This window comes from Opisthocomus hoazin, chromosome 4, assembly GCF_030867145.1.
Source record: "Opisthocomus hoazin isolate bOpiHoa1 chromosome 4, bOpiHoa1.hap1, whole genome shotgun sequence".
Classification (NCBI taxonomy): domain Eukaryota; kingdom Metazoa; phylum Chordata; class Aves; order Opisthocomiformes; family Opisthocomidae; genus Opisthocomus; species Opisthocomus hoazin.
Window position 1 is genome coordinate 37446087 of NC_134417.1, and position 26784 is coordinate 37472870.

The 26784-nt window shown below is 38.4% G+C and overlaps 1 protein-coding gene across 4 annotated transcripts in view; it reads right to left on the bottom strand.

The window, feature by feature from the left end:
• SUGCT (succinyl-CoA:glutarate-CoA transferase) overlaps positions 1 to 26784 on the bottom strand; it is a 339843-nt gene that overhangs the window by 181725 nt on the left and 131334 nt on the right. For 3 of the 4 annotated variants that reach the window (XM_075418584.1, XM_075418583.1, XM_075418585.1), the window contains 2 exons: positions 22492 to 22589; positions 9331 to 9433 (listed from right to left, as the gene is read on the bottom strand). The exons of the other annotated variant lie outside the window; for it this stretch is intronic. In XM_075418584.1, the coding sequence (XP_075274699.1) occupies positions 9331 to 9433; positions 22492 to 22589 (201 nt within the window). The remainder of the gene's footprint in view (positions 1 to 9330; positions 9434 to 22491; positions 22590 to 26784) is intronic. 4 annotated transcript variants of the gene reach the window in all.

Below are 26784 nucleotides of genomic sequence, written 5' to 3' on the forward strand. Positions count from 1 at the left end.
CTCCCTTGCTGGAATATATATATCATGATTTGTAGCTACTACCATCTGAGAGATTCTGAAGTACAAGATGCCAAATACTTATTCTCCAGAATATTATTAGTATTTTCATGCCTACCAAACATAACTCAAAGAGCCACCACGCTACTTCCATTGATTACAAATTTAAAAAGTGAACAAGACCTACGACAAAATCTAGCCCTTAAGGTCTGCGAGAAAGAAAAAAAAAAAGTAAATATCCTTGCTATTTCTACATGAACTCCAAGATGACAAAGTGGCAATTAATTTTGAAAACATAAAAATACAGCAGGAAATTTTGAAAGTGACCCTTGTTGGAGGGAGTTATATATAGAAGCATGTCTAAAATTTAGTCTGAAATCCCAGTGTTTATTGTTGATTCTTCTACAAATTTAGCTTAGTAAATGTACATGCACCTGTTGGAGCGGGTCCAGAGGAGGCCACAAAGATGATCCCAGGGCTGGGGCACCTCTGCTATGAGGAAAGGCTGAGAGAGTTGGGGCTGTTCAGCCTGGAGAAGAGAAGTTGCAGGGAGACCTTAGAGCAGCCTTCCAGTATCTGAAGGGGCCTGCAAGAGAGCTGGAGAGGGACTTTTTACAAGGGTGTGTAGAGATAAGACAAGGGGTAATAGATTCAAGCTGAAAGAAGGTAAATTTAGTTTAGATACAAGGAAGAAATTCTTCGCTATGAAGGTGGTGAGGCCCTGGCTCAGGTTGCCCAGAGAAGCTATGGCTGCCCCCTCCCTGGCAGTGTTCAAGGCCAGGCTGGACGGGGCTTTGAGTAACCTGGTCTGGTGGAAGGTGTCCCCGCCCATGGCAGGGCGGGTGGAACCAGATGGTCTATAAGGTCCCTTGCAACCCAAACCGTTCTATGATCCTATGAATCCATATCTGCCTCAGAAAAATCTTTTAAAATTAAAAAATGGTGTTTTCTTACTTGAAATGGTATGGCCTTGTGAGTCAGGAAACCAACAGGCATAGATAGTCTCACACTCCATATACTGTTGGGGAAGCAAAGAATACCTATTTTTAACTGACCATTACTTTGTGACAATGATTCAGTGAATGCTCAGATTAAAAAAAAACACCAAACTTCTAAAAAATCAATTGCTTCAGCATATAAACTCTCTTCAGGCTGTGAGACTTGACGAGATAAACACATACGTGTATTTACCCGCTTCGCATACGTGCAACAGACTTGACACTTCTCAAACTTTAGATAAATGCAACTGGGTTAATTAAAAACTCTCTTTTGACCCCATAGTTACATAGTTTATATGAACACAAGTGAGAGCTGGGCTCACAATCTGTGAGGGATTTCTAAGAAGTTACATGTCATCTAGCTCAGTACGTCTTAAAGTTGGACGGCCTTATCCTGAGAATACTCTGGTAGTGCGAGAAGCCAAATACAGATTCTTTGAAACCAACTGATGTCACTTTGATGAGCTGCAAGGTTAGGAAACCAGTGTGCAGCTCCTGCAAGGACAGAAACTAATCCAAGAGTTTGAGGTGCAAGGGACGTGCATTACGGACTCCTAATGCTGCGGCCTACTACAGACTGGGAGGTTTCAAAAACAGAGTCTTTGCTTCCAAACCTGAGCATGGCTTTTTGACAGGTCTCCTTCTTGGGGGAACGCCCAAAAAAGGCTAGGTGACTTTTCGTACCTTTGAATGGCCATGACTGCAATGTAATTTTTAAACACAGTTTAGTATTTTATGAGAACAGACCACTAATGAGATGTTTTTGAGAACTCCATATTCTCTGTAACCAACACATACTTACGTTAATCTTTTCTCAATGGAATGCATATGCAAATAGTACTACCTACAGACATACCATTCATATACGTACACATTTAAAATAAAAGAGAACCTGAAAAATGCTGCTACTAAGCATCATTTACTTGCTTGCACAAAAGAAATACAGTACAATCTTTAAGTGCGTGCTCACCTTTTTTCCTGTCAGGCTCCTCCCTCATTCAGTGCAGTAAAAGATATTCAAAAGTGGTTTTATTTCTCATAAGCAAGGTGTAGCTCCAGGTCTTATTTTAACACACATCACTCAAATCATACAAATAAAAAAAAAAAAAAAAAAATCCCAAAGGGTTTTTTATCTGGTGCTATCACATGAGAAGCCCTATTTTTCAAAAGTAGAACTACTGCACCTTTACAACACTGCTTTTTAGATGAGTCCCAGTTTCAAGGCTAAGAAACCAAAGTACAGAGAAAACTAAGGCTAAAACCACTGTGTTAGGTTTTTCAGCATTGTCAACAGTATTACATTTTTAAATGACCAAAGAATACTTTAAACAGTTTAGTTTACAACCACGAGAACTCAGTGCTGCTGCATATTTAGCACACGGTGTCTCAAGGCAGGCGCTCAAAACATGACGCACACACGTTTAATGACCACCTTTTAACATTTTGATTGAAGTGACTTGGCCAAAACCACGTGTGAACTGTGTGGCAGATACAGGAAGAGATTCCTGTCTGGCATTCAACCTCTATAAAAATGAAGCCATATTTCTGCAAACTCTTACCTCTTTCACTACTTCTCATATTCTGAATCAAGTGAATTAAGAATCTGACAGACAACAACCTGGTTCACAAGGCAGACTAAATGCTCTCCTACTGAACAGTCAAGTCTATCCTGCACACATCAAGAAGAGGGTACAGCAGAAACATGTTACTTGATTTTAAAATATCACAGTGTTTATGAATGAGAGTTCTTCTACAGTAAATAAAGCTGCTGGTGAATTTTCTTACGTTTGTGTCGTTCTTATTTATTTATCGTGACATTTTTAGAAATCAAAATTCAGGTGTTGAAAAAGCCTAACCATTTTATCTAGTGTAGTTATACAATTTCTAACCTATGTCTCGAGCAAAGCTCTCACCTTTGGGCTCACAAAACACTTACAGGACTACAATATGCGGCAGCAGGTGAAAGCTTATCTTTTGCATACACTGTCTGGGGCTCCATTCCTCTTTATTCATAGCCAGCTTCTATCCCCCACCTTTAAAAACACGGGACAGCAAAACAGCACATCCATGACACTGCAGTCAACTTTCTGACCAAGTCTCTTTGAAAAAGAGCTAATTCTCTAAAAAGGATCAGTAGAGTTCCCAGGAAAAAAACAGTTTTAAGAATATGTTGACACTGCAGAAAATAAGTTTTCAGAAACTTGTTATCAAACACTAGTGGATCATTTTATCAGAAATATTTCCCAATGTACTTCAGACTTACACAAACAACCAGCACTGGAAATTTCAGATAAAACTCTGCAAAGTTACAGGCAAGTGAAAACAAAACCACATAATATAAAGTGTTGAGCTACCTCCTTTATCATTATTTTTCTTATCTAGACAATAGATGTATATTAAATGTGTCTACGAACAAAAGCCCATCATCAATATAAACATATTTTTATTTAGAACCCCATCATATTTCAAGACTTCTCCACTGTAAGCTCTCTACTAGTCATTATAAGCTAGGCAGGCCACTCAAAAACATGGCATAGCCTCACACCACATTTCACTACAGCCAAAATTTAAAAAAACACTCCCTATTACAGTATTCCTCATACCAAAATAAAAGTGATGTCTCATTTTGAGCCTTTCCTATAACATCTGGATATAGAACTATCCCATAACACATATAAAGACTGCATAATTGTGTATATGTGGGAATCGCATACTACAAACAGTCTTAGAATTGGATTTTTCCATTTCACTTCTTCAAACTACTTTCCATTACTTAATGCTTTCCACTTCAGAACAGAATTTACTTGCCTATATTTCCCACAGACCAAATGCTTGAAAACATTTGTAATTCAGTATAAAGGAGCTACTTTTGACAAAATTAAAGGGTTGGGTACGGTTGGTGTGTGGTTCTTTTTCACTGCATAAAATATAAAAATTAAAGTAAAAAGTTGGCCTGAAACACCAAATCAAAGCTAGGCAGCGCGCATTTTCAACTTAGCAAGACAGGCAGGAATAGGGCCGAATTCCTCTTTCAAAATAGAATTTAGACACCTTCGTGTGGATGTTTCACTTTCAATGAATTAGCACTTTCAAATGTAAAAACATTCCATCAGAAAATTTCGAACTAGTTTTAGTACTTACTTCATAGACACACGCAAAATTTAATTCCTCTCTTTCTCTTGTCTGTTAGGAATGACTTCCACACACATCATATTACCTCAGGCCTTCATCAACTGCTTTTCAGTTGCAGAAACCTCTGTATGTACAAAAACTCCCTGCAGTATTATGGAGATGAACATAATTTCATTCGACTTGGGACAGCCCTCAGTGGGCCACAAAAGTCTATTTCAGCAAAGAATAGCAACTAAAATATGGTCATATTTAAAAAAAAAAAAAAAAAACAAAATCCCAAACCAACAACAACCATGCCTAAGACGATATTAAAAAAAAAACAACAACCACCACCAAACCAACACACTTTATATCTTTTGCTGTTCTGTGTGTTCACAACACCGATTGTAGAAGATTTTACCAGATGCTAGGAAATTTTTGCCAGGATGTGTTCAAATGAAATGACTTCCAAAATAAGAGACAATCTGGAGGTTAATAAAAAAAACTTACCACCTTCCTAAGTTCCCACAAATAATAAGCTTAAAACGTCAGAAAATTTCCAGCTATCAGATATTTCAATACTCAATTTACTGTGGGTTTTTTTTCTGAGGCACATTCAGAGAAATGGCTAAAGGAACTGTAATGGCCTTCTGGGACAGGAAGACCAAGGTTTCTGTAAAAAAATGTTAAATTAATTTTTATAGTGATGCAAAGTCAGGGAAGGGTTGTTAAGAGATGGCCTGTTGCCACAGGGTGGAGGTTTGTTTTGGTATCCTTTTAGAGTCTGCAGGTGTTTGGCAGGAGCTGAAATCAGGGCCAGCTGTGGTATTTCAGCTCTGATATTTCCCTCCCCATATTTCTCAGAAGTGATGCATCAGGGTGATGTCTTACACCTGATGTACTCAACTTGTGTGGTATGACTGTAACTGCTGGGGGGGGTGAGGGGGGGTGTACCACCGCATGGCTCCTTTTTATTTTCAGCTGGCAACATTCATATAGTAAAATTCATCAACATGAATGGATTTAATCTGGTAAAACATCAGATAACAATTTATTAAACTGCCCATAATATTTCTGGGTTGTTTTGTTGCTTCTTACATATGCCAGGCATTTAATTAAAGTAATAAGGCTGTATAAGCATGGTGAAAGAAATTACATTGCGAAAAAGGGGAAGCTAATGTTTTAAAGAAAACAGAAAAACCTTCAGTCCCCTCACTTAACCAGCAAAGATCTTTGTTCTTTCATACTTAGCTGCAGTACAGTGCGTACCTGGTTTTGTTTTATCTTTTGGGAGAATTTGAATAGTTTCTTTTAAAAATTATATTCTCTTTTAAGTTTGTTTTGTTTGGAAAACCTCAGACCACTTTGTATTTCATACACATGTTCCCCAGGGTATGTGAAATGGGACCATACTGAGGTCACTAGTAAGTTTTTAAAACGCTTTAAGAATTCCTTTAATGTTTGTACTATCTTGGCCTGGTTAAAAGAACACATTTTTAAAATATAGCTTGAAGAATTTTGGCTATAAAAAGCTTCATTAAAATAGTCTATACTGTACTATTAAGAGTTTCTAAGAACTTTTACAAACATTCTTTCCTCCCTCTCATTTTTAAGAAAATTGTTCCCTTAACCAGTGAATCTGCTCCTCTTTCTCTCAGCCTTCTTATCCACACATGCACAAGCACACACATACTTCTATCCACAGACTGATTGACTTAGCAGTGCAAATGACTATGGTATTCATTTTAACTTCATAAATGAATAAAAGATTATAATCAGTGGGGAAAGTGGATGTTTCACTCCATTCATGGAAAAAACAGTATCACCTGGCACTCCAACTAAGTAACAAAATTCTTTGTTTTTGGCAGCTCATTTGGAGTATGATTGAAGCTGTTAATGATATTAACAAAATGTCCTGGGATCAAAAATTCGTTGTTTTATCTCAGTTTATAGAAGAAGTTATACAAACCACTCTTGGCCTTCAGAGTTCTGAGGTTCTTTTAGTTAAATTAAAATATAACTTAAAAACATGACCCACCTGTAGCTGATTAAGTTCCATTAAACATTTCCAATCATGTCCTTTTCTTGCCTTTCCTGCCTCCTGAGACTTGCTTCCATTCCTCGCTTGTATTATTCCAACCTCCTCCCAGGATTCCTGTCTTTGGCTGGTACCAGCCAGGTGCACCCTTTGCAGCATTACTGACAGCTGAGCTAGCAAATTCGTCGATGACACCCATGCAGTGCATCTTGGTCACTAACGGTGCCAGACCACACCTACATGAATGCTGGCTGCATTATGGGTATCCAAATCCATACATCAAATAGGAAGACTATGGCAACAAAATGAAGCTAAAAAATGGAATTGTGTTTAGAACCAATTCTGCTGGTAACACCCAAAATGGAAAAGGTTAGCAAAACCTAAGTATTACCTATTAGAGGTAGACTAGAGTTTGTCTATATCGAAGTATCACCAGGTTTGAAGTTTTTCCAGAGTCTTTGCAATGGTTGAAAGCAAATGAATATGAAAAGCAGATTATTGCATTATGATAAACTGTTTCATTTTACATCACACTGTTTGTAAGTAAGGTTATTAAATGCAACCCGAGTGACATCCTTCTTAGAAATGTATTTTGTGATCTAAACTGAGCCTGAGAAAACCCACCATATTATAATAGGAGCACTGTGAAGAATGATTACCAAGTTCTCATACTTAATGACTGGTTTCAGCTTTACACGTGAGAAAAATCTTGTGGTGATTACAATATGTTGTTCTTGTTGCGTGCTTGTTTTCCCTGTTATGACTGGGATTTCATAGTGCAGAGGATACTTACATTACAGATTCTGGAGTGTTGCTAGACTTCTTCCCTAGTCTTAGGCATAGTCTCAGGGCTCTGCGATGCTTTTTGACGTTTCAGAAACCAAAATTGCAGACTGGCTTATGAAAGAGCAAAGCTATACACAAGCATGTGTTTTTATCTAAGACGTGTGCTGTCTGTACAGCAACAGAAAGATGAACAAGTGGAGACAGATTGGGCAAGGTACAACAGCAAAAACTACAGTTCAGAAGAAATGTGAAGGTGAAAAAGCTTTGCCTGAACAGTCCTTAGGCCTCCAAATCCAAGCTATGGATAAGTGAATCAGGGCAATGAAGCCACCTGTGAAGGTCTGAAGTCTCCACCATCAAAATAAAACTTTGTGTAAAAATCAGAAAAATATACTTCAGAGGCTGAGTATGCTACTCTCAAAATTGCTGGCCTGCTGGACAGTCTCTCAGATACATAAAGGTAGAGTGGGAGACTTAATTTTATATAAGTGATGTAAAGTAAATATCTTGCCATAAGAGCGATACCTTAAAATGTCAACACTTCTGTGTATTTCAAGAAAGAACAGGAAAGAACCGCATTCTTTTTTTTTTTCTTCCCCTCCCCCTGAACAGAGCCATAACTGTGAGAAAATGCTTAAGGAGGCAGGCAGCCCCAGAAATGAAACAAATGCATACACACAGATGCAGCATCGCCACAAACAAAGAACAACATTTCATTTCCCATAGTAGTAAGAGCACAATGTCTGAGTGCCACTTCTTTCAGAGACAGGCATAGAAAAGACACCATTTTCAAGCAGTTCCTGGGGGTGGGGGGTGTGTGAGATCAGTATGTCCCTTTACCAGAAAATACTTTGAAAAACCTGCCATACGGTGGTATCTGACTGCAAAGCACTGCAGTACCTTTTATGGATAGGCTAACTATGTCAGGTTATATATATATAATGTAATTATAATACATACAATAATTATTCATACAAATAATATTTAGGTGAATTCTAACAAAAAGCAAGGCAACCAAGCCAACCTCTTTTTAATTTGGGAGGTAATGGCCATCCCATAACATCCTATGTTTTAAAAAGCCATCTCTTTGAGAGTGGATCTGACTTTCTTAAAAGTTGCACTGTCAAAAAAAAAAAAAAAATCTCGAAGAATATTTTTCCAATGCTGCACCAAGTACAGCCAAGTCAACCCCGTTCTGAGTAAAATACTCTCGCTGTGTGTTCTTCAAAGCCCAAGATTAATCCCTCTGAAAGTTATGAAGTGGAAAATCTGGTCCATGCATACTTCACAGCATGGTACTACATCACTTGAAGGAGAAAGAGCATATTTACGTAAGAAAAAAAAAACCAAATTCTTTCCTTGCAGTAGCCTAACAAATATTGTCCTATACCTCTAAAAGTATAATAAACATCTTTATAACAAACACATTTATTATAAACATATTCCCTTATGATAGAGATTGTTTTGCCTGTTCTTCTTTCCCAAAGACTGCAATGGGATTCGAAATCCTGACAAACACTTCTTGACAGCAGACATGGCACATACAAAATTGGCTGCTTTCTTTTTCCTCCAATGGCTAATCATTTTTCCGGTTACTCCCATTATTAGAAATTAATTTAATGGAGATTGATTACACAACAGAATAGCTGTAAAATACTCTAATATTCAAGAAAGTATAATTCAGTTTGGTTGGGCCCTTTAACCCATCATAAGCCAGAGGGTGAGAAGGGAAAGGGTCAGAGAATACACAGACAACATAACTACAGATACTTAGAAGTAAAAATAGTGTTTATAATTAAGTATAGATGCAATTCAGAGAAAGACTTAACATTTAAAGTAAACAAATAAAAAGCTGAAGCGTTCTCAGCCAGGGAAACAACCAGTCCAAGAAAAGGTTAAAAATCTTTCTGTATATGACTTTTGTGCTTCATTTTTCTGTTTCCAGTCAAAAAGTTGTCCATTTCTTTCAAACAGTATAGATTTTGGTTATCCATACTCTATACAGAAAATTATTTGCTTGTGGACAGCAAGAAATGTACTTCTCTGCATATTTACCTGACCAATGCAATTACATAATATATTACACTTTCTTTCCCTGTTTTACCAGCCATTTTTAAAAGACAGCCTCCATACAAGACATGGAATAACCTACAGTTTAATGCATTATGGCAAAATCTGTGTTCCCAAGCATATAATTCATTTAAGGATCTGTATTTATTTGTTATTATTCCATACTACTGGCTTAAACTCAATCCACTATATTACTCAATCTACCATATAACTCTCAAATTCCATTTTAAAGCATCTGAAATCAGGTCTGAGTGGCAGGAAAAGTGATCATTACTCAGCATTTGCAAAACACGTGTAACAATGTATAGAAAAGACTTGGTGAGAACCAACCTGAGGATCCGAGAATACTTCTTGCATATTGTTGATTGGGCCATATGGAACCCCGCTACCTTCAAAGAGCTGCAACCATTCGATCGTTGCTTTTTCTGAAAACCTAAGAGCAAATAAGAAGCATGTGGTTTCAACTCCATGCTTTCAGATTCCGAAAAATGTCTACCCTGTCTCCTCCCTCTCTCACTGCTTCCATACTCTTCCCCACTGATTTCTTCCCAGGCAGCGAATAACATCATGAAAATTTACTGCACATGTTCTTCAGAAAGGCAAAACCCAAAGACATAGGGGAAAAAACATAGCTGAACTGACTTCTATCTGATCATCTGCAGCAATCCAGCAATGACATCAAGCTAAATTTATCAGCAGTTTCAAATAAGGATCAATGGGTTTCCTCCAGTCCTTAATTAACACTAATGTGCTTCACATTTGCTTTCTTTTATGTCTGCCTTTAACAACAAAAAGATAGAAGTAATGTGGGTACGAGTCTAACATACAACACTGCTCACTAAAAACTGATGTAAAGCACCACAGTGTTCTTCCTCCATTACATGCAAAACATATGTCAGGATTAACAGTCACATTTTTTGGTCAGATAACAACATTGATTACATACTTCTTCGTTGTATGATTGTATAACGAATCCTAAGGACATCCGGTTCAGCACATACATGCTGTGCCTATGCTGGCGAACACAGAGCTCCACGTCCTTCTATCACACACAAAACGCTCAGCGTCTTTCCCTCTCAGCATTCAATTCCCTAACTGCTAGCACCACTCTATTGCTCCTCTTTTGCTACACGCTTTTTCTTTCCTCGTCTGCCCAGCAGAGTTACACACATGAAGCAAACGCACTCTTGAAGCCACACCAGCCACTGAGAGATGGTATTTTCTGCAGTCACCTGGGATTCTGAATCAAAGGTGAACTTGTTTGGAGATCGTATCTTAAGTTTCACGAAGGTACATAACACAGAGGTCTACCAGATTATTAGAAAGGAAAGATCTACTTCAGGCTACGTACAGCACTAAAGGAAATTAGGTGTGATCTAAAGACCTCATGGAAATGAAATTACCAGAAATCTTGATCAGGGACGCTCACTGGTATTCTGTAGCTCACCGGTTCAGAGTTCTCCACAACAATGTCAGTAACATTCAGCTTTACTTCTAGCATGTGAGTACGCAAAAAAATCCCTTCCAAGTTTCTGACAGAAAGTTAATAGAGACAAAGCCCCAAACCCCCTAAATCAGTACAAAGTCAAACTTTGTAAACTTCTTTTTATACATATGCAGAGGTTGGCTGCATTTCATGCTGCTTTCAGGCTAAAGAAAAAAAGCTAGCGATGGTGACAAGTTACAGTTATGCGAAGTATATGGCATAGGTATGGATCCAAGCTTCACAGTAAATGTCTTTCTCGCTGTGCAGGAACAACTTTCCCAAGCTTTGAGAGAATAAAGCCTGATACTCAATGCATTTTGTACTCTAAATAAACAGGAAAATGCACAAGTTTTGCACTGCTCTTCCTCCGAAACAGAAGTTTTACTCCTGCTGAATACACGTGTAGTTAACAAATAATACTAGTAGAAATGGAAAGAGCAACAATACGGAAAAATCAGAATAAAAAACTTTAAAAGTGCGAAATGTATTATAAAATGAAGCATCGCTTCTAAAGTAAACAGGTATAAGATTATTGAGCTGTTCAACCATGCGTTTCATTGGATATTAAAGTTATTTCATGGTAAAGATGTAGTCAGTCATAAAGATAATGCCACTCTTGGACACATCTAGGGACCATCTAATTTAGCACTGTATTGCTGACCATACCTAGAACCACATACATTACATGAAACTGCAGAAAAAGGTAACTATAGAGAGGTAGATAACCTTCCTTCTTCAGTGATTGCAGCCATTAGGAAAGCATGATTTTAACCAAAAATATAATTCCTATTTCCCTTCTGTTACTAAGGTTTGGCGCTCAAACTACTGCACAGTCGAAATCTGATTCACACAAAAAACTGTTTCCCATCAGCTACTGGCGCTATTTATACAAAACTATGCTGTTCTCTGCTAGCAGCTGAGACACCTCCTTCCTGAGATGCTTCATAACCCATGGCCCACTAACTCCCTTTTTAGAAATGAAAAGCTTTTTTCAGCTACTACTTTTTCCTGACACCTCAACCTCCGCTACGCTCTCATTTCTAACAAAAGACAGCACATCTGCAAGAGGACTCTTGGGCTCCACAGCATAACTATGGCTGAAGATCATCAGTAAGAAATTATTCTAATTCTTAATATCTGTATCATCATTCCCTTGATCTATTTGTAATGAATAAACCCTGCTGTGTTATGTTTCTTATTTAACAAAGCCTATATATATCACCCCAAGTTTAAAAAAGCAAACAACTTGTGGATTTAAAGGATAGTCTGAAAATGAAGTCTTTTCAGTGGAGTGTCAATGATCTACAACTGCATAATCAGTATGTTACTTCCTGATGTCATGGTAAATATGAATACTTTTGAAGACATACATTCACATTCAGTAACATTATTCCACGTGACTCCATACACAGTGAAGTGGAGTGCATGTTTTGCAAAATTTCTATGGGGTGTAGGAACTTCTGAAATCTTGGCTTCTGCTTAGAATTTTCCTTCCTATGAAACAGACAAAAAAAATTACCACAATTTTGTAGAAAACAAGTGAAGGTCTGTTTCAAAACATAATTGTTTTGAATGGACGTAACAATTGTCTTAGTCTTACTTACTAGTTTGTTTATTGGTGGTTGGAAAGAATTCCTAAAAGCTTTAAACTCTATCAAAGATGTAAAATCCCACATTCTATCACCCTCAAAGGAGACACACAGCATTTTCTCCTGAAATTGAAACTCTTGACCTAAACCTGATACAGAATAGCTTCCTTTATTTGTGGTAGAAAAAGGCTGTTCAGAGTATATTGTTAAGCAAACTGCTTAAAAACAAAACAGAACACCACCACTGCCAATAAAGGCCTATTATTCAGATTTTGAGACCAACAGCATGCAATGTTTGGTTCATTCACCTGTGTTTTATATCTTGAAACATCTATTGTAGAGCATTAAGGGAGAAATATTGTTTCAAAACCTGATTAAAGATAAGGCATGGATTAAAAAAAACCCCAAGTTTACCTCTCTGATGTCAGCTGTACAAGCTGCATGAACTTTGAATTTATTTTTCTTTTGCTAACCTGTATGTACCACCCCCTCCATCTAAATATAACTTTTAACGTACTTACACAAATAAATACCATAAGCTTTCCTTATAGCAAAGGGCTGATGTTTAGGTTGCTAGGTATCAACTGATACCATGCTCAGCACTCCAAAATATCAAGTAAAGACCTCCAACAAAAACTTCCAAGAGAAGTAAAAGACTGAAATTCTCTCCTGAAAATGAAAAGCTCTATCAGCAGGAACTTACAAGGCCTGGCCAATCCTTTTCCCTTCAACACTTGTTTTAAAACATTTTTCCATGCTTTGGTATTGTCTTTTATAAATATCCTACTTAGCATACAATTCCCTTTTCTTGACTGAAAAATTTACAATGTCATCTGCTGTCTTTCAGCGGGAAATAAGTAACTTTTATATACACATATAAATAAAATCACTGATGGAAACACGTTCAAGGCTAAACAATGGTCCGTCTCCCAAACAAAAGCTAGTAAAAAAAAAAATCCCAGACTGTACAGCATCTGAACTCTGAAGCATGACACTTGCAAACGAAACTTTATCTGTCCATGGAACCTTAACGATACCCAGTGACTGCAGGAGAACTCCACCATCTGATTCACACTACAGCTCCGTGTATTTCCAGATGAGCCCCTTTTCCCTCTAAGATGTTCTATCTGCTACAGATATAGGCACATAAATGCCATTTAAATTATCTATAATTCATTTGTAGAATTATTTTAAATCTGTAGCTTAGCTTTCTACAGTTATTACTAGTATTTTAGAAATTCAGAAGAATTTACTTTTTACTGTACTAGTCTGTGGTATGAAGCTTGAACGAAAGCTTTTTCTGAAAACAGCTCTGAAAAAAGAAGGATCTGTACCCCAATGGAGAACAAACCCATTGCTAGGGCCTCTACTGCAATGCCTGTACTAAGGCTTACTTCACTAAAAGAGGCAGTAGTTTCCATCATGTCTTCTTTGCATTTTAAGCAGTACTCTAAGCCTCCTCTGCACTGAATTACACAGCACTTGTGAAGCTACTGAAGGTGCAATGCTGAAATGAGGCGATTCTGAAACATTTAGCACTAAAGATATTTCATGCTTAAAAATATTATAAGAATAGAAAGCATAGCATGAGCTGAACTAATTGAAATGTTATTTCATGGGAAGAAATCCAACTAAATATATTTTCCCTCAATTCGTAAATCTAGCAGGCACCATTAAATGAAAATCTTTAAATTTAAAGTATGTACTCAGTAAATTAATCTAAAACCATTACAGCACAATATAAGAAAGAGCCTCCAAAAGCCCAAAAATTAAATATCAGACAAAAAGGGCTTACACCTTATTTCCTTGCACAAATCACAAGTGCAGTTTTGCTTCTTAAAAAGCAAGACCTAAATCCCCTTCTGCTTTCTAACAAATTCTAATTAAAAAAAAAGGGAGAATGGATCGTTAATTGTGAAAAAGAGAGTGTCTGCTTGACTTGCACAGGTTGCATGAAATGGTTTCAGTGAGTTAGAAACGTACCTGAGTTCTGTTAAAATGTATGAAGCTTCTCATCCTGTTAATAATTCATGTAAACTTTGTTTCTTTTTTAGCAAATATTCTGGCTTTCAATGGAATAAAGACTTCTAAAGCATGAATGAATCCACTTTGTGTGCATTCTTTGCATATATCCCATTTTCCCTGTTTCCTAGGAAACCTTCAGTCATTGCTACATCCTATGTGGAAGGGCATGCACATTTCTCCAATGGATAAAACCACCCAATTCCACACAAAGTAAGTTTAGAAGAACTACTGAAGCAAAATGCTGCTCTTTTCTATAGGAAGCTTACGGCAATTAATGCAGAGAAGTAATTTGGACAGCTACCAAATGCAGATGGAACAGCAACATCTAAGATTAGTAATAGCTTTTTACATGCAGTCAATCACAAAAACCTTCTCTGTTCTTGCTAAAGTCCACAACAGCATTCTTGTGTTTTCTAGTACAACCCAAGTTTGCACTATGGGTTTTGCATTGGTTTGTTCTATCAACATCCTATCTACTTTCAAATATCTACAATATTTTCTCTCTTCACTACTAACAATCTCTCTCACAGGAGTCATCTCAGTAAAATAGTTTGTACAGTTTCTTGCAGTAGCATCTATGAAAGATACTATACAAAATAAAAGTCATAGAAAAAAAATATTTGGAAAATTCAAGTATTATATCATTATCCCTTGGTGTATAGTAAATATGCAATTAGAGTTTTCAAAACAAATACTACAGTATTTACTCAATAGTCTGTAAGCATCTTTGTGTTAATGTCTAATTAGTCTCCTCTTGGTTACTGATTAATCACTCAGCAAACAACAACAGACTCTAAAAAACTTTGGGATCAACATTACTGATACATTTTGCTGATGGCTACGTCAACTACTTTAAAGGATGTCACATATAGTAGGCTGTAAGAGGTAGCTACATATATTACAGTCCAGATATTCTTAAGCACCACAAATCCACTCTGAAATTTGTTTTAAATTTCTACATACTACAAATATTGTTACCAGTTTAATAGCTCTATTAATAAACCATCACCTTTATGCACACAATTTGTGCTGGAAATGGATGGACATTCATGTTCCTTTACGAAGTTCTGCATGCTATTTTAAACTCCTATACAATTTTTAAGGAATAGCATACCAGAGATACAGAAACGCATCCATATTGTAAAATGTGTGCCTTACAGGTCCTGAGTAGTAAAATCCAGCATGTTCCAGAACTAGTTCTTTTTGGATTCAGATACTGTTAGACTACGCACATTAGAAATGTACTCCTTTTCCCAAGCCTTCCCCTCTTTCTCAGGTAAGCAAAAGACTGTAACTTCTACAGTTATGACAAAGGAAGTGCAAATTAACTGAAAATCAGCTAAACACACATCAGTAAAAGCACATTGAGAATAACGGAACTCTATATTGATTTTGTTGCTGTTCTTCTTTTAACTACTCAAGGAGAGTAAAGAGCTAACAACGGTCAGGTCAAAAAGCTCATTCAAAAACCAGTGAAAAGATCTCCCTTGATTTCAGCAGCCTTATAGCTAGCAATATATGTCACCAGAAAAAAGACAGCAAGTTCCTTTTCAGGAAGGATCTTGAACTTCACATGTGTATGAAAATGCGAAGAGGTTTATTAAATGGTGAGAAAAGAATACAGAAAATCCACATAAGCTCACCCAGTCCAAAAATCAGATGCTGGAGACATCTTGAATCTCTCTCAGTCACACACATATAAGTCAACATAAAACTACTAACATTTAAAACAAAGCATTTTAAAGCAAACAGTCCCAGTTTGGTAGCTGATGCCCACACAGCTCAACTATGTACGCGCTGATGGTGAGGCAGATGACCGGGGAAAGTAAACCTCACCAGCTGGGCCACACTGAAGTCATTATCTTTCCACCTTCAGATACCTGTCTTGCCGAAGCAGTAAACAAACAGATGCTCATTCCCGTAATGTTATCAACAGTCACTTCAGTCTGCAAGGCTCTTAGTTTAGAAAAAGAAATGGTGGGGATGAGGAAGGACATTTATAGTGACTAGGCATGTCTCAACAAGTGTGAATTTAACAGTGCTCCTCATCAGGTAAATTAAACATTTTACAATACACTTTCCCCTTCAGATGCCCTCTTCTTCTGTTACTAGGTGGAAACAATTTAGCAACGATCTTGTTAACTGAGGATCAGGTTCCTCTGTGCTTCCTTCCTGCTGGTTCCTTTTCCCCTCACACTTGCATATGCAACATGCAGCTGTGGTGCACACTCAAGAATAAGGGCTTTAAAACATAAGCGCTAGGAATATAAGTTCCACTCTGAATCATTTCCAGCCCTAACGCTTCTGATTTTAAGTCTACAATAATTTAGCTATAACTGCAGGAGCATTAATCATGATGAATTCATGTGTTCTTCATCATGTGAGCTGCTTTGCTTTCAAGGCTGAGGGCATGTGTGCTATTCCCCTTCCCGCTGCACTCACACAACCCCACACACTCTGTTCCCTTTACAGGTTAATTTCCCAAAGTACCTTGGAGTACACATTTAGCTGTACTGTCTTAAAATGCGTCTACATTACTGAGGCGCAGGCTGGGATTAACGTTCAACTTCTGGAGTAATTTGAAGAAGCAGGTCAACAGATTAACCCTCCCTTCCTCAAAGCAACTTGTCTTAAAACTGGCATTATACCAGCTTTTGCACAGATGCATCTCAAATTTCACACGCACACTACATATGTATGTCTTGACACATGCATGCATATATGCACACTTGTATGTATATACACACAAAATAACCCACATTGTGCCTGGCACTCTTCTGTTCCAGAAGAAGCAAAGGTAAAAGTGGAAGGGAGGTGGGGGGGAACGGAGTAACAATTAAAACTTCGTTCTCTTGGATAGATGTACATCTAACTCACAAACCAGAGGTTTCCGCTAGAAACATAAAAACCAGAGTGCTCTGTAGTCTGTCACTTCTCACATGAGCTGGGAGTCTCAGGGGCCTCTGTAGTAGCCATTGAACCTGACCTCCACCCAGGTAGGGTCATTTTGAATTTGACTCTTGGCACGCACCCAAGAAAGGAAGGCATTCAGAGGCAATTTGCTTTTATCAGAGTTCTGCTTTGTTGCCATTTGGGGAAAATGTCACCTAAATAGAGAGAGAGATACAGAAGGCACCGAAACTTCCTTTTTTGTGAAGCAAACATTGTAGATGAGCAAATGTCAGCAGTGGGAGGAGAAAGAGGAAAAAGGAAGCTGTTTGAGCCGCAGCAAGTCAAGGAAGATGACAGGCACAGGAAAAAAAGAGCATAGCAGGAACAGGACCAGAGATGGGAAAGGGACAACACCACCAGTAGCAAAGCAAGTACAAAACACTCCATCGGCCTATATTCATCTTCCCTGTGAATGTCCTACGACCCAGCAGTCCTTGCAGCATTGTACTCATTTCAGCATAGAAGAGGGAACTGAAAAACACTCCCCCTCTCAACATGTCTGGGACTGGTTTCTCTAATTCCCTCCTCTTGTCCCGTTGTGAGATCTGGGTCTCTTGAAGCAGCATCCCGCTCAAGTCTCATCTACCTTTCGGTTCCTTTTATTGAGATCTGACAATCTCTTTGGATATGTGAATTTCTCCTCCCCTACCTGCTCTCCCCTTCTCTCTTTCACGTGTACCCTACAGAGGGATTGTGATGCTGTAAGCCGACAGCAAGCTGGGGTGAAGAGCTAAGGACGGATGTGCTTCACTCTTCATTTCTCTCAGGGAAGAAAGAGGATGAGAAAATTCTTCCTGAAATTAATGGAGCAATTCACATGTCTCGGAGCTGTTGTATCAAGCTACATTTATGTCTCAAGCCATATTCTTCTCCATTTTGTATTCTCACTCAGCTCAGGACATGCAACTATGATGAATAGGTCATTTCACACCTTTCTGAAAAGTCTTCTGTTTAAAGGTCAGTTTCTTCTAAGTGCTATATAATCCCCATGCTTATCTAACTGCCTTGAAATCTGGCATGGTTTCTGCAGGTGGTGAGTAGAATTATTGATCTAAATTAGAGGTCATCTGAGTGAAGAATTCCCAAGATTCCCTTTTTTAAAAAAACAGCATTCCTTACCATTGACCGATTGTACCAACGTTTCCCTTGTGCACACATCTAGAATAAAACTGTGGCCAAAGAGTCTCAATTGCTTAACATTTACCCTAGCAAATGAAAGGCATCAACTGCCTCCTTGGTACTCAGAGATCAGGCATTTTTAAAAATTTCTGCTCCACACAAGCAGCAAATTAAACACTCAAGACTTCAGGGAGTTCCTGATCCCTTGAGTAGGTCTGAACATCTCCTTCTATTCCTAAATAAAACCTGGGAAATCCTCTTCCTTAAGAGGAGAAGGTTAAGAATCCTTCTTGCCTGCACTTAGCAACTGCTCAGAAGTTAGACATGAATTGTAGTTAATTCATTCTGAAAACTAAGAAAAATAGGAAAAGAAAAGGTAAGCCATACCTCTGGAAATAGTTCAAAAGAGACAGGAGGAAGAGGACTGGTTAGATAGGTCAACGGAAGCCTACTCCAGGCTCTGGTGGCACCTCAGCTCAAGAAGATTATAACAGCATGAACAGCTTGGGAAAAATATGCATATATCTACTGTGCAACAGCAGCGACACATGCAAGCAACTGCAAAGTACCAAGCATATGCCATAAAAATGGTGCGTAAAATACCAATGACTTAGTGGAACGGGAAGGACATATAAACTGAAAATGGCCACAAAAGAGTGTGGGGGAAAGGGAAGGAAATACAACTATATGTTTCCTCTCATGTGCTTCTAGACACCCTAATTACTGCTGAGATACTGAGACACAGACCATATCCGTGAACCTTTTCACTGGCCTTATCAGCAGCAACAATCTCAAAGGATTCCACTACAGGACCATAATTCCCATTTATGTTTCCAAGCACGTACAAAAGAGAAGGAACATTTAGGAATCACCATATTCCTGTACATAAATGCAAATATTTACCTGCTTTTTACTGCTCAGCCTAGCACACCAAACAAGTTTGCTGACTTTTTCCATTGCAACATCATTGGAAAAAAGCTGCTTTGCTTCAAGTTATATGCAACCTGCCTGGCACAATATCAAAATGAGACATGGATGAATGGCCCGATTAAATCCTTCAAGGATTTCCATGTCCCTTTTGCCTTCCACCACACAAAGGAGGTCACCATCTTAACAAACGTGACTGCAGTAGAACCCATGTCAAGAAAATCACAACTCTTCTAAGCTGCTCCAGCTCATGTCTCCACAAATCCATTGAGAAGTGGACAGCAGTGTGCAGATAGGAAGTGAATGGGAGGGTCTGCAGGTGTTTCGTTCCAACTACTGCACCTTAGATTTATATTTTCCATGTGTTGGAAGCTGCAACACTATCAAGCAATCAGTGATTTAATTGAGGTACTTCTCAGTGAAATTCTACCATTACCATTTTGTCATTTCCCTTCATTTCTCTAGGGTTGACATTTTTCACTATTGAGACACTATTCATTTGATTCTTTAAGTAACTTCAAAAATGAACCACATATAATTTTACAAACAACTGTGCATTAGTGAATAAAACCAGTTTCCATGGAATGTGTATAGAAACATATTTGATCTCCATTAGAATGCCAAAGGTGTTTGTTACAGTCAGTGTTTTACAGCTGAATGCCAGGTGAATTCACAATAACATGACATAACAAAATACTACTGGAAACATCTCCTCCAAAAATGTGTATACAGTCACATACTTGCCTATAAATTACACAGAAATTCAGCCTAAATCACGCTAATAAAACAGAACATAAACTCTGACAAAAAAGACATAAAGCAGTAATTAAAAGAGCAATGAGGTAACCTGATGAACTAATAGCTACAGATATAAAAAAAAAATTGAATTCTGGCAATTCATTTAAAGAACAACTAAGATTGTGAAGATTGTAAGAGCTCAAAAGTAGGTCAAAAGACAACTATGCCATTTCAAGGGCTTAAAATTTATAGGAAGAGTGGGTTCATCTGTGATATCACAATACATTTGTTACAGGAAGGCAAGTAAAAGATGACTTCCAAAAGTTTATCATGAACAGTTGTACCGTAATTATTTGAAAATGCAGGAAGAAGCAAAATCACTCTCCCTACAGTTTCCAATGCAAGATGATTCTGGTTTCACAGAATCCCAGACTGGCTGGGGTTGGAAGGGACCTCTGTGGGTCACCTAGTCCAACCCCCCTGCTGAAGCAGGGTCACCTACAGCAGGCTGCACAGGACCTTGTCCAGGCGGGTCTTGAATATCTCCAGAGGAGGAGACTCCACAACCTCCCTGGACAACCTGTTCCACTGCTCCATCACCCTCAGAGTGAAGAAGTTCTTCCTTGTGTTCAGACGGTACTTCCTATGCTTCCATTTGTGCCCATTGCCCGGCACAATATCCAAAACGTTCCATATCCAAAACATGTGTGGGGTTGAGAGGAGGGGAAAGGGCATGCTCCTGACACTCTGGTCATGAGTGGTGTTCCCCCCAGGGCTCGGTTTTGGGTCCGGTCTGGTTTAACATCTTTATCAATGATCTGGATGAGGGGATTGAGTGCTCCCTCAGTAAGTTTATAGATGTCACCAAGTTGGGTGGGAGTGTCAATGTGCTCGAGGGTAGGAAGGCTCTGCAGAGGGATCTGGACAGACTGGATTGATGGGCTGAGGTCAGTCATATGAGGTTCAAGAAGGCCAAATGCTCGCTCCTGCATTTCGGTCACAACAACCCCATGCAACGCTACAGGCTTGGGGGAAAGAGTGGCTGGAAAAATGCACAGCAGAAAAGGATCTTGGGGTGTTGGTTGACAGGCAGCTGAACATGAGCCAGCAGTGTGCCCAGGTGGCCAAGAAGGCCAGTGGCATCCTGGCTTGTATCAGGAACAGTGTGGCCAGCAGGAGTACGGAGGTGATTGTGCCCCTGTACTCGGCTCTGGTGAGTACACCTTGAGTACCATGTTCAGGCTTGGGCCACTCACTACAAGAAGGACACTGAGTTGCTGGAGCATGCCCAGCGAAGGGCAACGAGGCTGGTGAGGGATCTCGAGAACGAGTCTTATGAGGAGCGGCTGAGGGAACTGGGGCTGTTTAGTCTGGAGAAGAGGAGGCTGAAGGTGGACCTTCTCACTCTCTACAGCTAACTGAAAGGAGGTTGTAGCGAGGTGAGTGTTGGTCTCTTTTCCCAAGTAACTAGAGACAGAATGAGAGGCAATGGTCTCAAGTTGCATCAGGGGAGATTTAGATTGGATATTAGGAAGAATTTCTTCACTGAAAGAGTGGTCAGACATTGGAACAGGCTGCCCAGGAAAGTGGTGGAGTCACCATCCCTAGAGGTGTTCAAAAAATGTGTAGATGTGGCACTTCGGGATATGGTTTTGTAGGAATGGTGGTGTTGGGTGGATGGTTGGACTTGATGATTTCAGAGGTCTTTTCCAACCCATGATTCTATGATTCTGTGATTCATCTCTCAGATAGAATGAAAAGGGGAGGCATCTGACTTAACGCACCTAAAAAAACCCAATACATTGCCTGAATGACAATTGTTACACAACTGTTGACAAAGAATCATACAGGCCAAGTGTCAAAACGATAGCGTGACTTTTCTTGAATCATTGACAAGAGTAGATATGCTGTCTCTTCTGCTCATCCCTCGAAGTATGAAGCCCCTTTGGGTATCTTTACACAGATTAGTTTTTTTCTTATGTTACATAAATTTATCATCCTCTCCATTAAACACAAGAGCACTCTGCAGAAATAAGGTCTTCTCAAACAGAACAAGGAAGATAACTCAGCTAATTTAACCTCTGAAATAAAGGGCTCCTGAGCTTCCTCTTAAATAATTTTTAATTAAAGTATTTAATAGGATGATCCTCACGTAGAATACTAAGCACATATCCTTTTGATTTCCAAAGGATTGACTCATGGAGAGTTTGGGCACAGAGTACCACTATACAGAACGTGCAGTGAGGGAGCATCATCAAGTGGAACTCCATTAAATACAGCAACTCTCTGTGAAAACTTTAAAATCCCATTCACAGCAAATGCAAACGGTGCTCCAAGCATTTTATTTCCAGGAGTTGCATTCATCCAGGACAGCAGAAAGCACTGGTTGTTTCACTAAAATTTAAGTTAATGGTTAAAAATAAGTTAAAATGGTTTCTGAAAACTTAAATCATTGGTCTGGCTTCTTGCTAGTTCACGCCATAGGATGTGTGCAAAAGGCAGTCTATTCAACATCAGCAAGTGTTCTCAATACTTGCTTTCAAAAAAAAGTATCTCAAAAGAGTAAAGTAAAATTTTCACATGATGAGAGCTTCTTATATGTGAGTATTTGCATTAACAGATCACACGTCATTTCTTCCCTTTTAATTAACTTACCGGGTTGACAATATGTCAATAAGTTCCTTTCTGTTCTGGACTCTGAGCATATTAGTTTTGTATCTGGAATCCTTACTAACTTCAGGCAAATTCAGGATCTAAATAAAAATAAAGGTAAGTAAGACATGTGCTTGGCAGGAGACATTTATATAGCTAAGGAAATTCATTCCTGACTTGAGATAGCTTTCCAAAAGTCACTACTCCTCATTAATCTTTTAATATAGATTAGGAAATTAAGATAACCTAATGCCTCCTGGTTCATGTTACATAACAAGTACAGCAAAAGACAGAAATTGAACCAAAGATCCAAATCTTAGTTGATAATTTTCACAATTAGCTAGGAGAAATTCTTATTGTAGAAGCTTGTAAGTTATTACCGTGAGGTTGGAGAGATCTGTAGGATTATCCTGCACTAGGTTCTATATCGCAAAATAAGAAAAATGACTGTACTTCATATGCTATACTGAGAAAAGCTACGTCTAAGAATATTTCTTTCCACTTCAGTAATTTCTGTCAAAAAGGCAAAAAAAAATGAAAAGGTGTTTTTCTATTGAAATGTCATAGGTTTTCTTCATGATTTCTTCCTAAAGAATTAATAAAGAAAAATGAAGGTACAACCTCCAGGAAAGAAGAAATATAGCTTCTATATGTTTCTCCCACCTGGCACATTAGAAATTTAACCATCATGCAAAGACAATGTGAATTACACTATAAAGGGAATTAAACATGGAAAATGACTCTTAGAATTTTGTAGAGGCATTTACAGAGTAGCTGCATGGGCAATCAATACTTACTAAACAATCTATCTCTTCATGCCACTATGTATTTATATGGAATGAATTGTGCTTTCCAAATTTAAAATAAAATAAACAAATAACACCAGCTACTGACGAAGGCAGAATAGAAGTCTACAAAGAAAGACACTGTCATGTATTCTTCATGTATTTTTACTCACCAACACACGCTCAAGATCAACTTTACTTATCATGAGTTTTATAGTCATTATAAACATGCTACATTCTTTTACAGGGCCATTTCCCAGACGGCTTACAAAAAAACAGTACTGGCTCAAAGTCCCTATAGCCCACCATCCTATCTCTGCCTGTGGCTGAGTGCTGATGCTTAGAAAGAGCTTAAGAACAGGGCCAGTACATACGATACTTCCATAATATTCATCCAAACTCCAGCCATCTTTAGATTAGGGCATTTCTGAGTTGGAGCTGTTTTCTATGTATTTAGTGATCCTTAATAAATTTTTGTTTTATTAACATGTTCAGCCACTCCTTGAATACATATGCCTATGTACTACCACATGTAAGTGATACATAGATTGGTGTCAATCTCTCTGACATCTGCCTCAAACTTAAAACTCTCTTAAGTCCTTTGAGATTAATTCAGACCAAGGCCACTATTATTTAATGACTCCTCACTTTGCTGGAGTGAATAAGGATATGGCTTCCCTTCCAAGTGAATAGCTGTTGATGACTTCAAATCATCAGCAGAACAGGTATTCTTTCAACAGATATTTGGAGATATTCAAAACAGATAGTCACCTTTGACATAGTTGTCCCTGAGAGTGACAAAACTACGCATAGAAACCAACATATCAGTAAGTTATGTTAGAACAATGGCCGTATTGCACAACTTTTCTGCAGCTTTTTATCTGCAAGGTAACATAAAGCATCAATCTAGCATCTTCCATCAACACTTAATTCACAGCACATTTTTTTTCCTTCTCTGTTTACTCAATGTAGTTTATGAAAATCATAACATATCGTAATCTAGCTTTAGAGGAAGTTCTTCTTTTCCGCATCTGAAAGTTTGACAATAATATTAGTACCCCCTTAAAATTATCCCCTCTTTGTAATACTGCTATTTTGGAGTTACAAATCATTGCTTTAGAGAAAAAAATCATGCAAGATTGTTCAAAGTAAATGATAGTGAATACTTATTTATGAGAGCTTAAAAAAACCCGTGAAATTAATCAGAAAACTATGATTTCATTTAATGAGATGAAAATGATCATATGGAGTTGCTCACTCTACTGTTTTAATTAATGTTACTGACTTCAGCTTTAACTTAGTGCCCATCTGTTGTAAAGCTGTGTGTCTATATATGCTCTTCTCAATTTTCTTGCAACTAACAAATGCACATTTAGTTATTCATTATAGAAGTTATTAATTAATGCGCCATTCATCTTTCTGCATCACGCTGCCAGTGTTATTTTCTGTATTTCACTGTGACCACTTGGAATGAAACTGTTATTCTCCACTTCTAGGCCTTCTTCAAGATCCAAGATTCACATTCAGAATTTACAGTCTCTGCGTTTTGTCCCCCAGTACTAGCAAACTTGTCTGTACTCTCCTTTGCTGTACAGAAGAGCTCAGTCTTCTGAGGTCAGCACTCCTCTTTAGTCCAAAGCAGCACACATCAGAATTCTGCTTTTGTAACCCTTGACTGCTACGCAATGCACTTCAGCCAGCAATGTTACAAAGTTTTTCTGCAATTACCCACAACCCCACAAAAGCTACAGTTAATTGTCATTGATTTTGAAAATACCCCAGTGAATTATTCCAGTTTTATCTTTCTGCTTGCCTGAAAAGATACCGTTGAAGCAGAATGTTTGCAATTGTTTACAGCTTGAGCCAGCTGTTATATCTCTGGAATATGTGTCTTCAGGGCAATAGCTTCCACACAGCCTGTATTTTTAGCTCATTTTAGAAAGGTTCTCTAATAGCAGTTCCCATGTTTGAATGAGTGGTCTCTATTTACTGAAGGTTCACCAGGGCGTTGCAGGCCTTCCTGTAATAAAGTCCTCTTCCTCTATTGGCTCCCCCACTTCATGGTGTTTTAAGTTCCAAATCACCTTCAACTGAGCACAGCGCGTACCTCTAGTGGGTTTCACAGCATTCCACTGACTTCCACATCACTCCATTTCTGGGCAATGTAACAGTCCAAATCAATATGTACAATAACTTGGTAAGGATAAAAAGACTGTTCTTTTTACAAACAAATACGATAACTGGTTTATAGAAAAATATAACCATTATCCAAAACTTCAATTATTTTTTTCTGGTTTTTAATCCCTTTGAAGTGTGAGCAATGATCATTTCTCCATGTTCTCCAGCTCCTACTTTCAAATTTAGAAATACCAGAACACCTGTATAAGGATGAAACAAAAAAACACCAGCCTACAGACCGGGGCCATTATTCTTCTCGCTTAATTTTAGTTCAACAAATTCTGAGGTCACACAAATCATAGAAACGTTGCCTCATCTTCCGGGGTACCATTCACTCCTTACTGATTACAGAGGGAGTATGTAGCAACAAGTCACACGGTCTCTCAGCTGCGTCTTAAAGTGAGGTGAATACACAGTCTGAATTTTTAGTGCCTTCTGTCTCACACCATGGTGTCAGAACCTATTGAGCCAGATCTTCAGCTCTGCCTTACTTCAAGGATGGCAGGATGACCAGCGTTTGGTACGTAATTCTTCACTTCAGACGATTAAGCACCAAGAAGACATTCACAGCTACTTCCTGGGACTTTTTGGAAAGATTTCCTTTATGAGACAATGAGTCTTTGACAAAACTGAGTTGTGGATGGTAGACACTTACTCAGTCATTAGTCTTCATTCATGTTAAGATAATAACCATACTATTGTGGTTGGACACCAGTATGAAGAAAACCCACTGAGAAAACTTTGAAGCAGTTAACTTGCTATGCATTGAGATAGCCAATTCAGGCAAATGAAACCAGAGCCCTCCAGATAGCAAGGTACGTAGCCCAAACTGCACGAAGAGAGAATCACAGCTGCACTGTCTTCTTACTACATGTTCCAGTTCTTAGTTGTGAACATCCATGGAAATGTTATATGTCTGACAGAAACCAAGGAGGAAAATGGAGGAAAATAATGCTTAATTTCCTGAGGCTGCCAGCTCATTTAAAGTCTGAATAATTTAGGCTAAATATCCAAATTCCCAGAGAAAAACCATAATGGCAGCAAAAAGAAAGAACTCTCATTTAGAAAAATGCATATAGCTTTGCTATATGCAAAACTCCACTTGTCCCAGCTTATGCGTTACTGGGGTCTTTAGTTCGGAATGTCGCTACACTTCATTTAATCAAAATTGTCTCCCTACAATCACGCCTTCTCTTTTAAAATGTATTCACTGCACAGGGAAAAGCAATTCCAGGTACTAAAACAACAGGAATAGAGTATGTGAAAAACCCAAAACTATTTTACAACTTTCCAAGCTACACTCTGTGAAAACAGAATTGCCAGAGTCATGTTC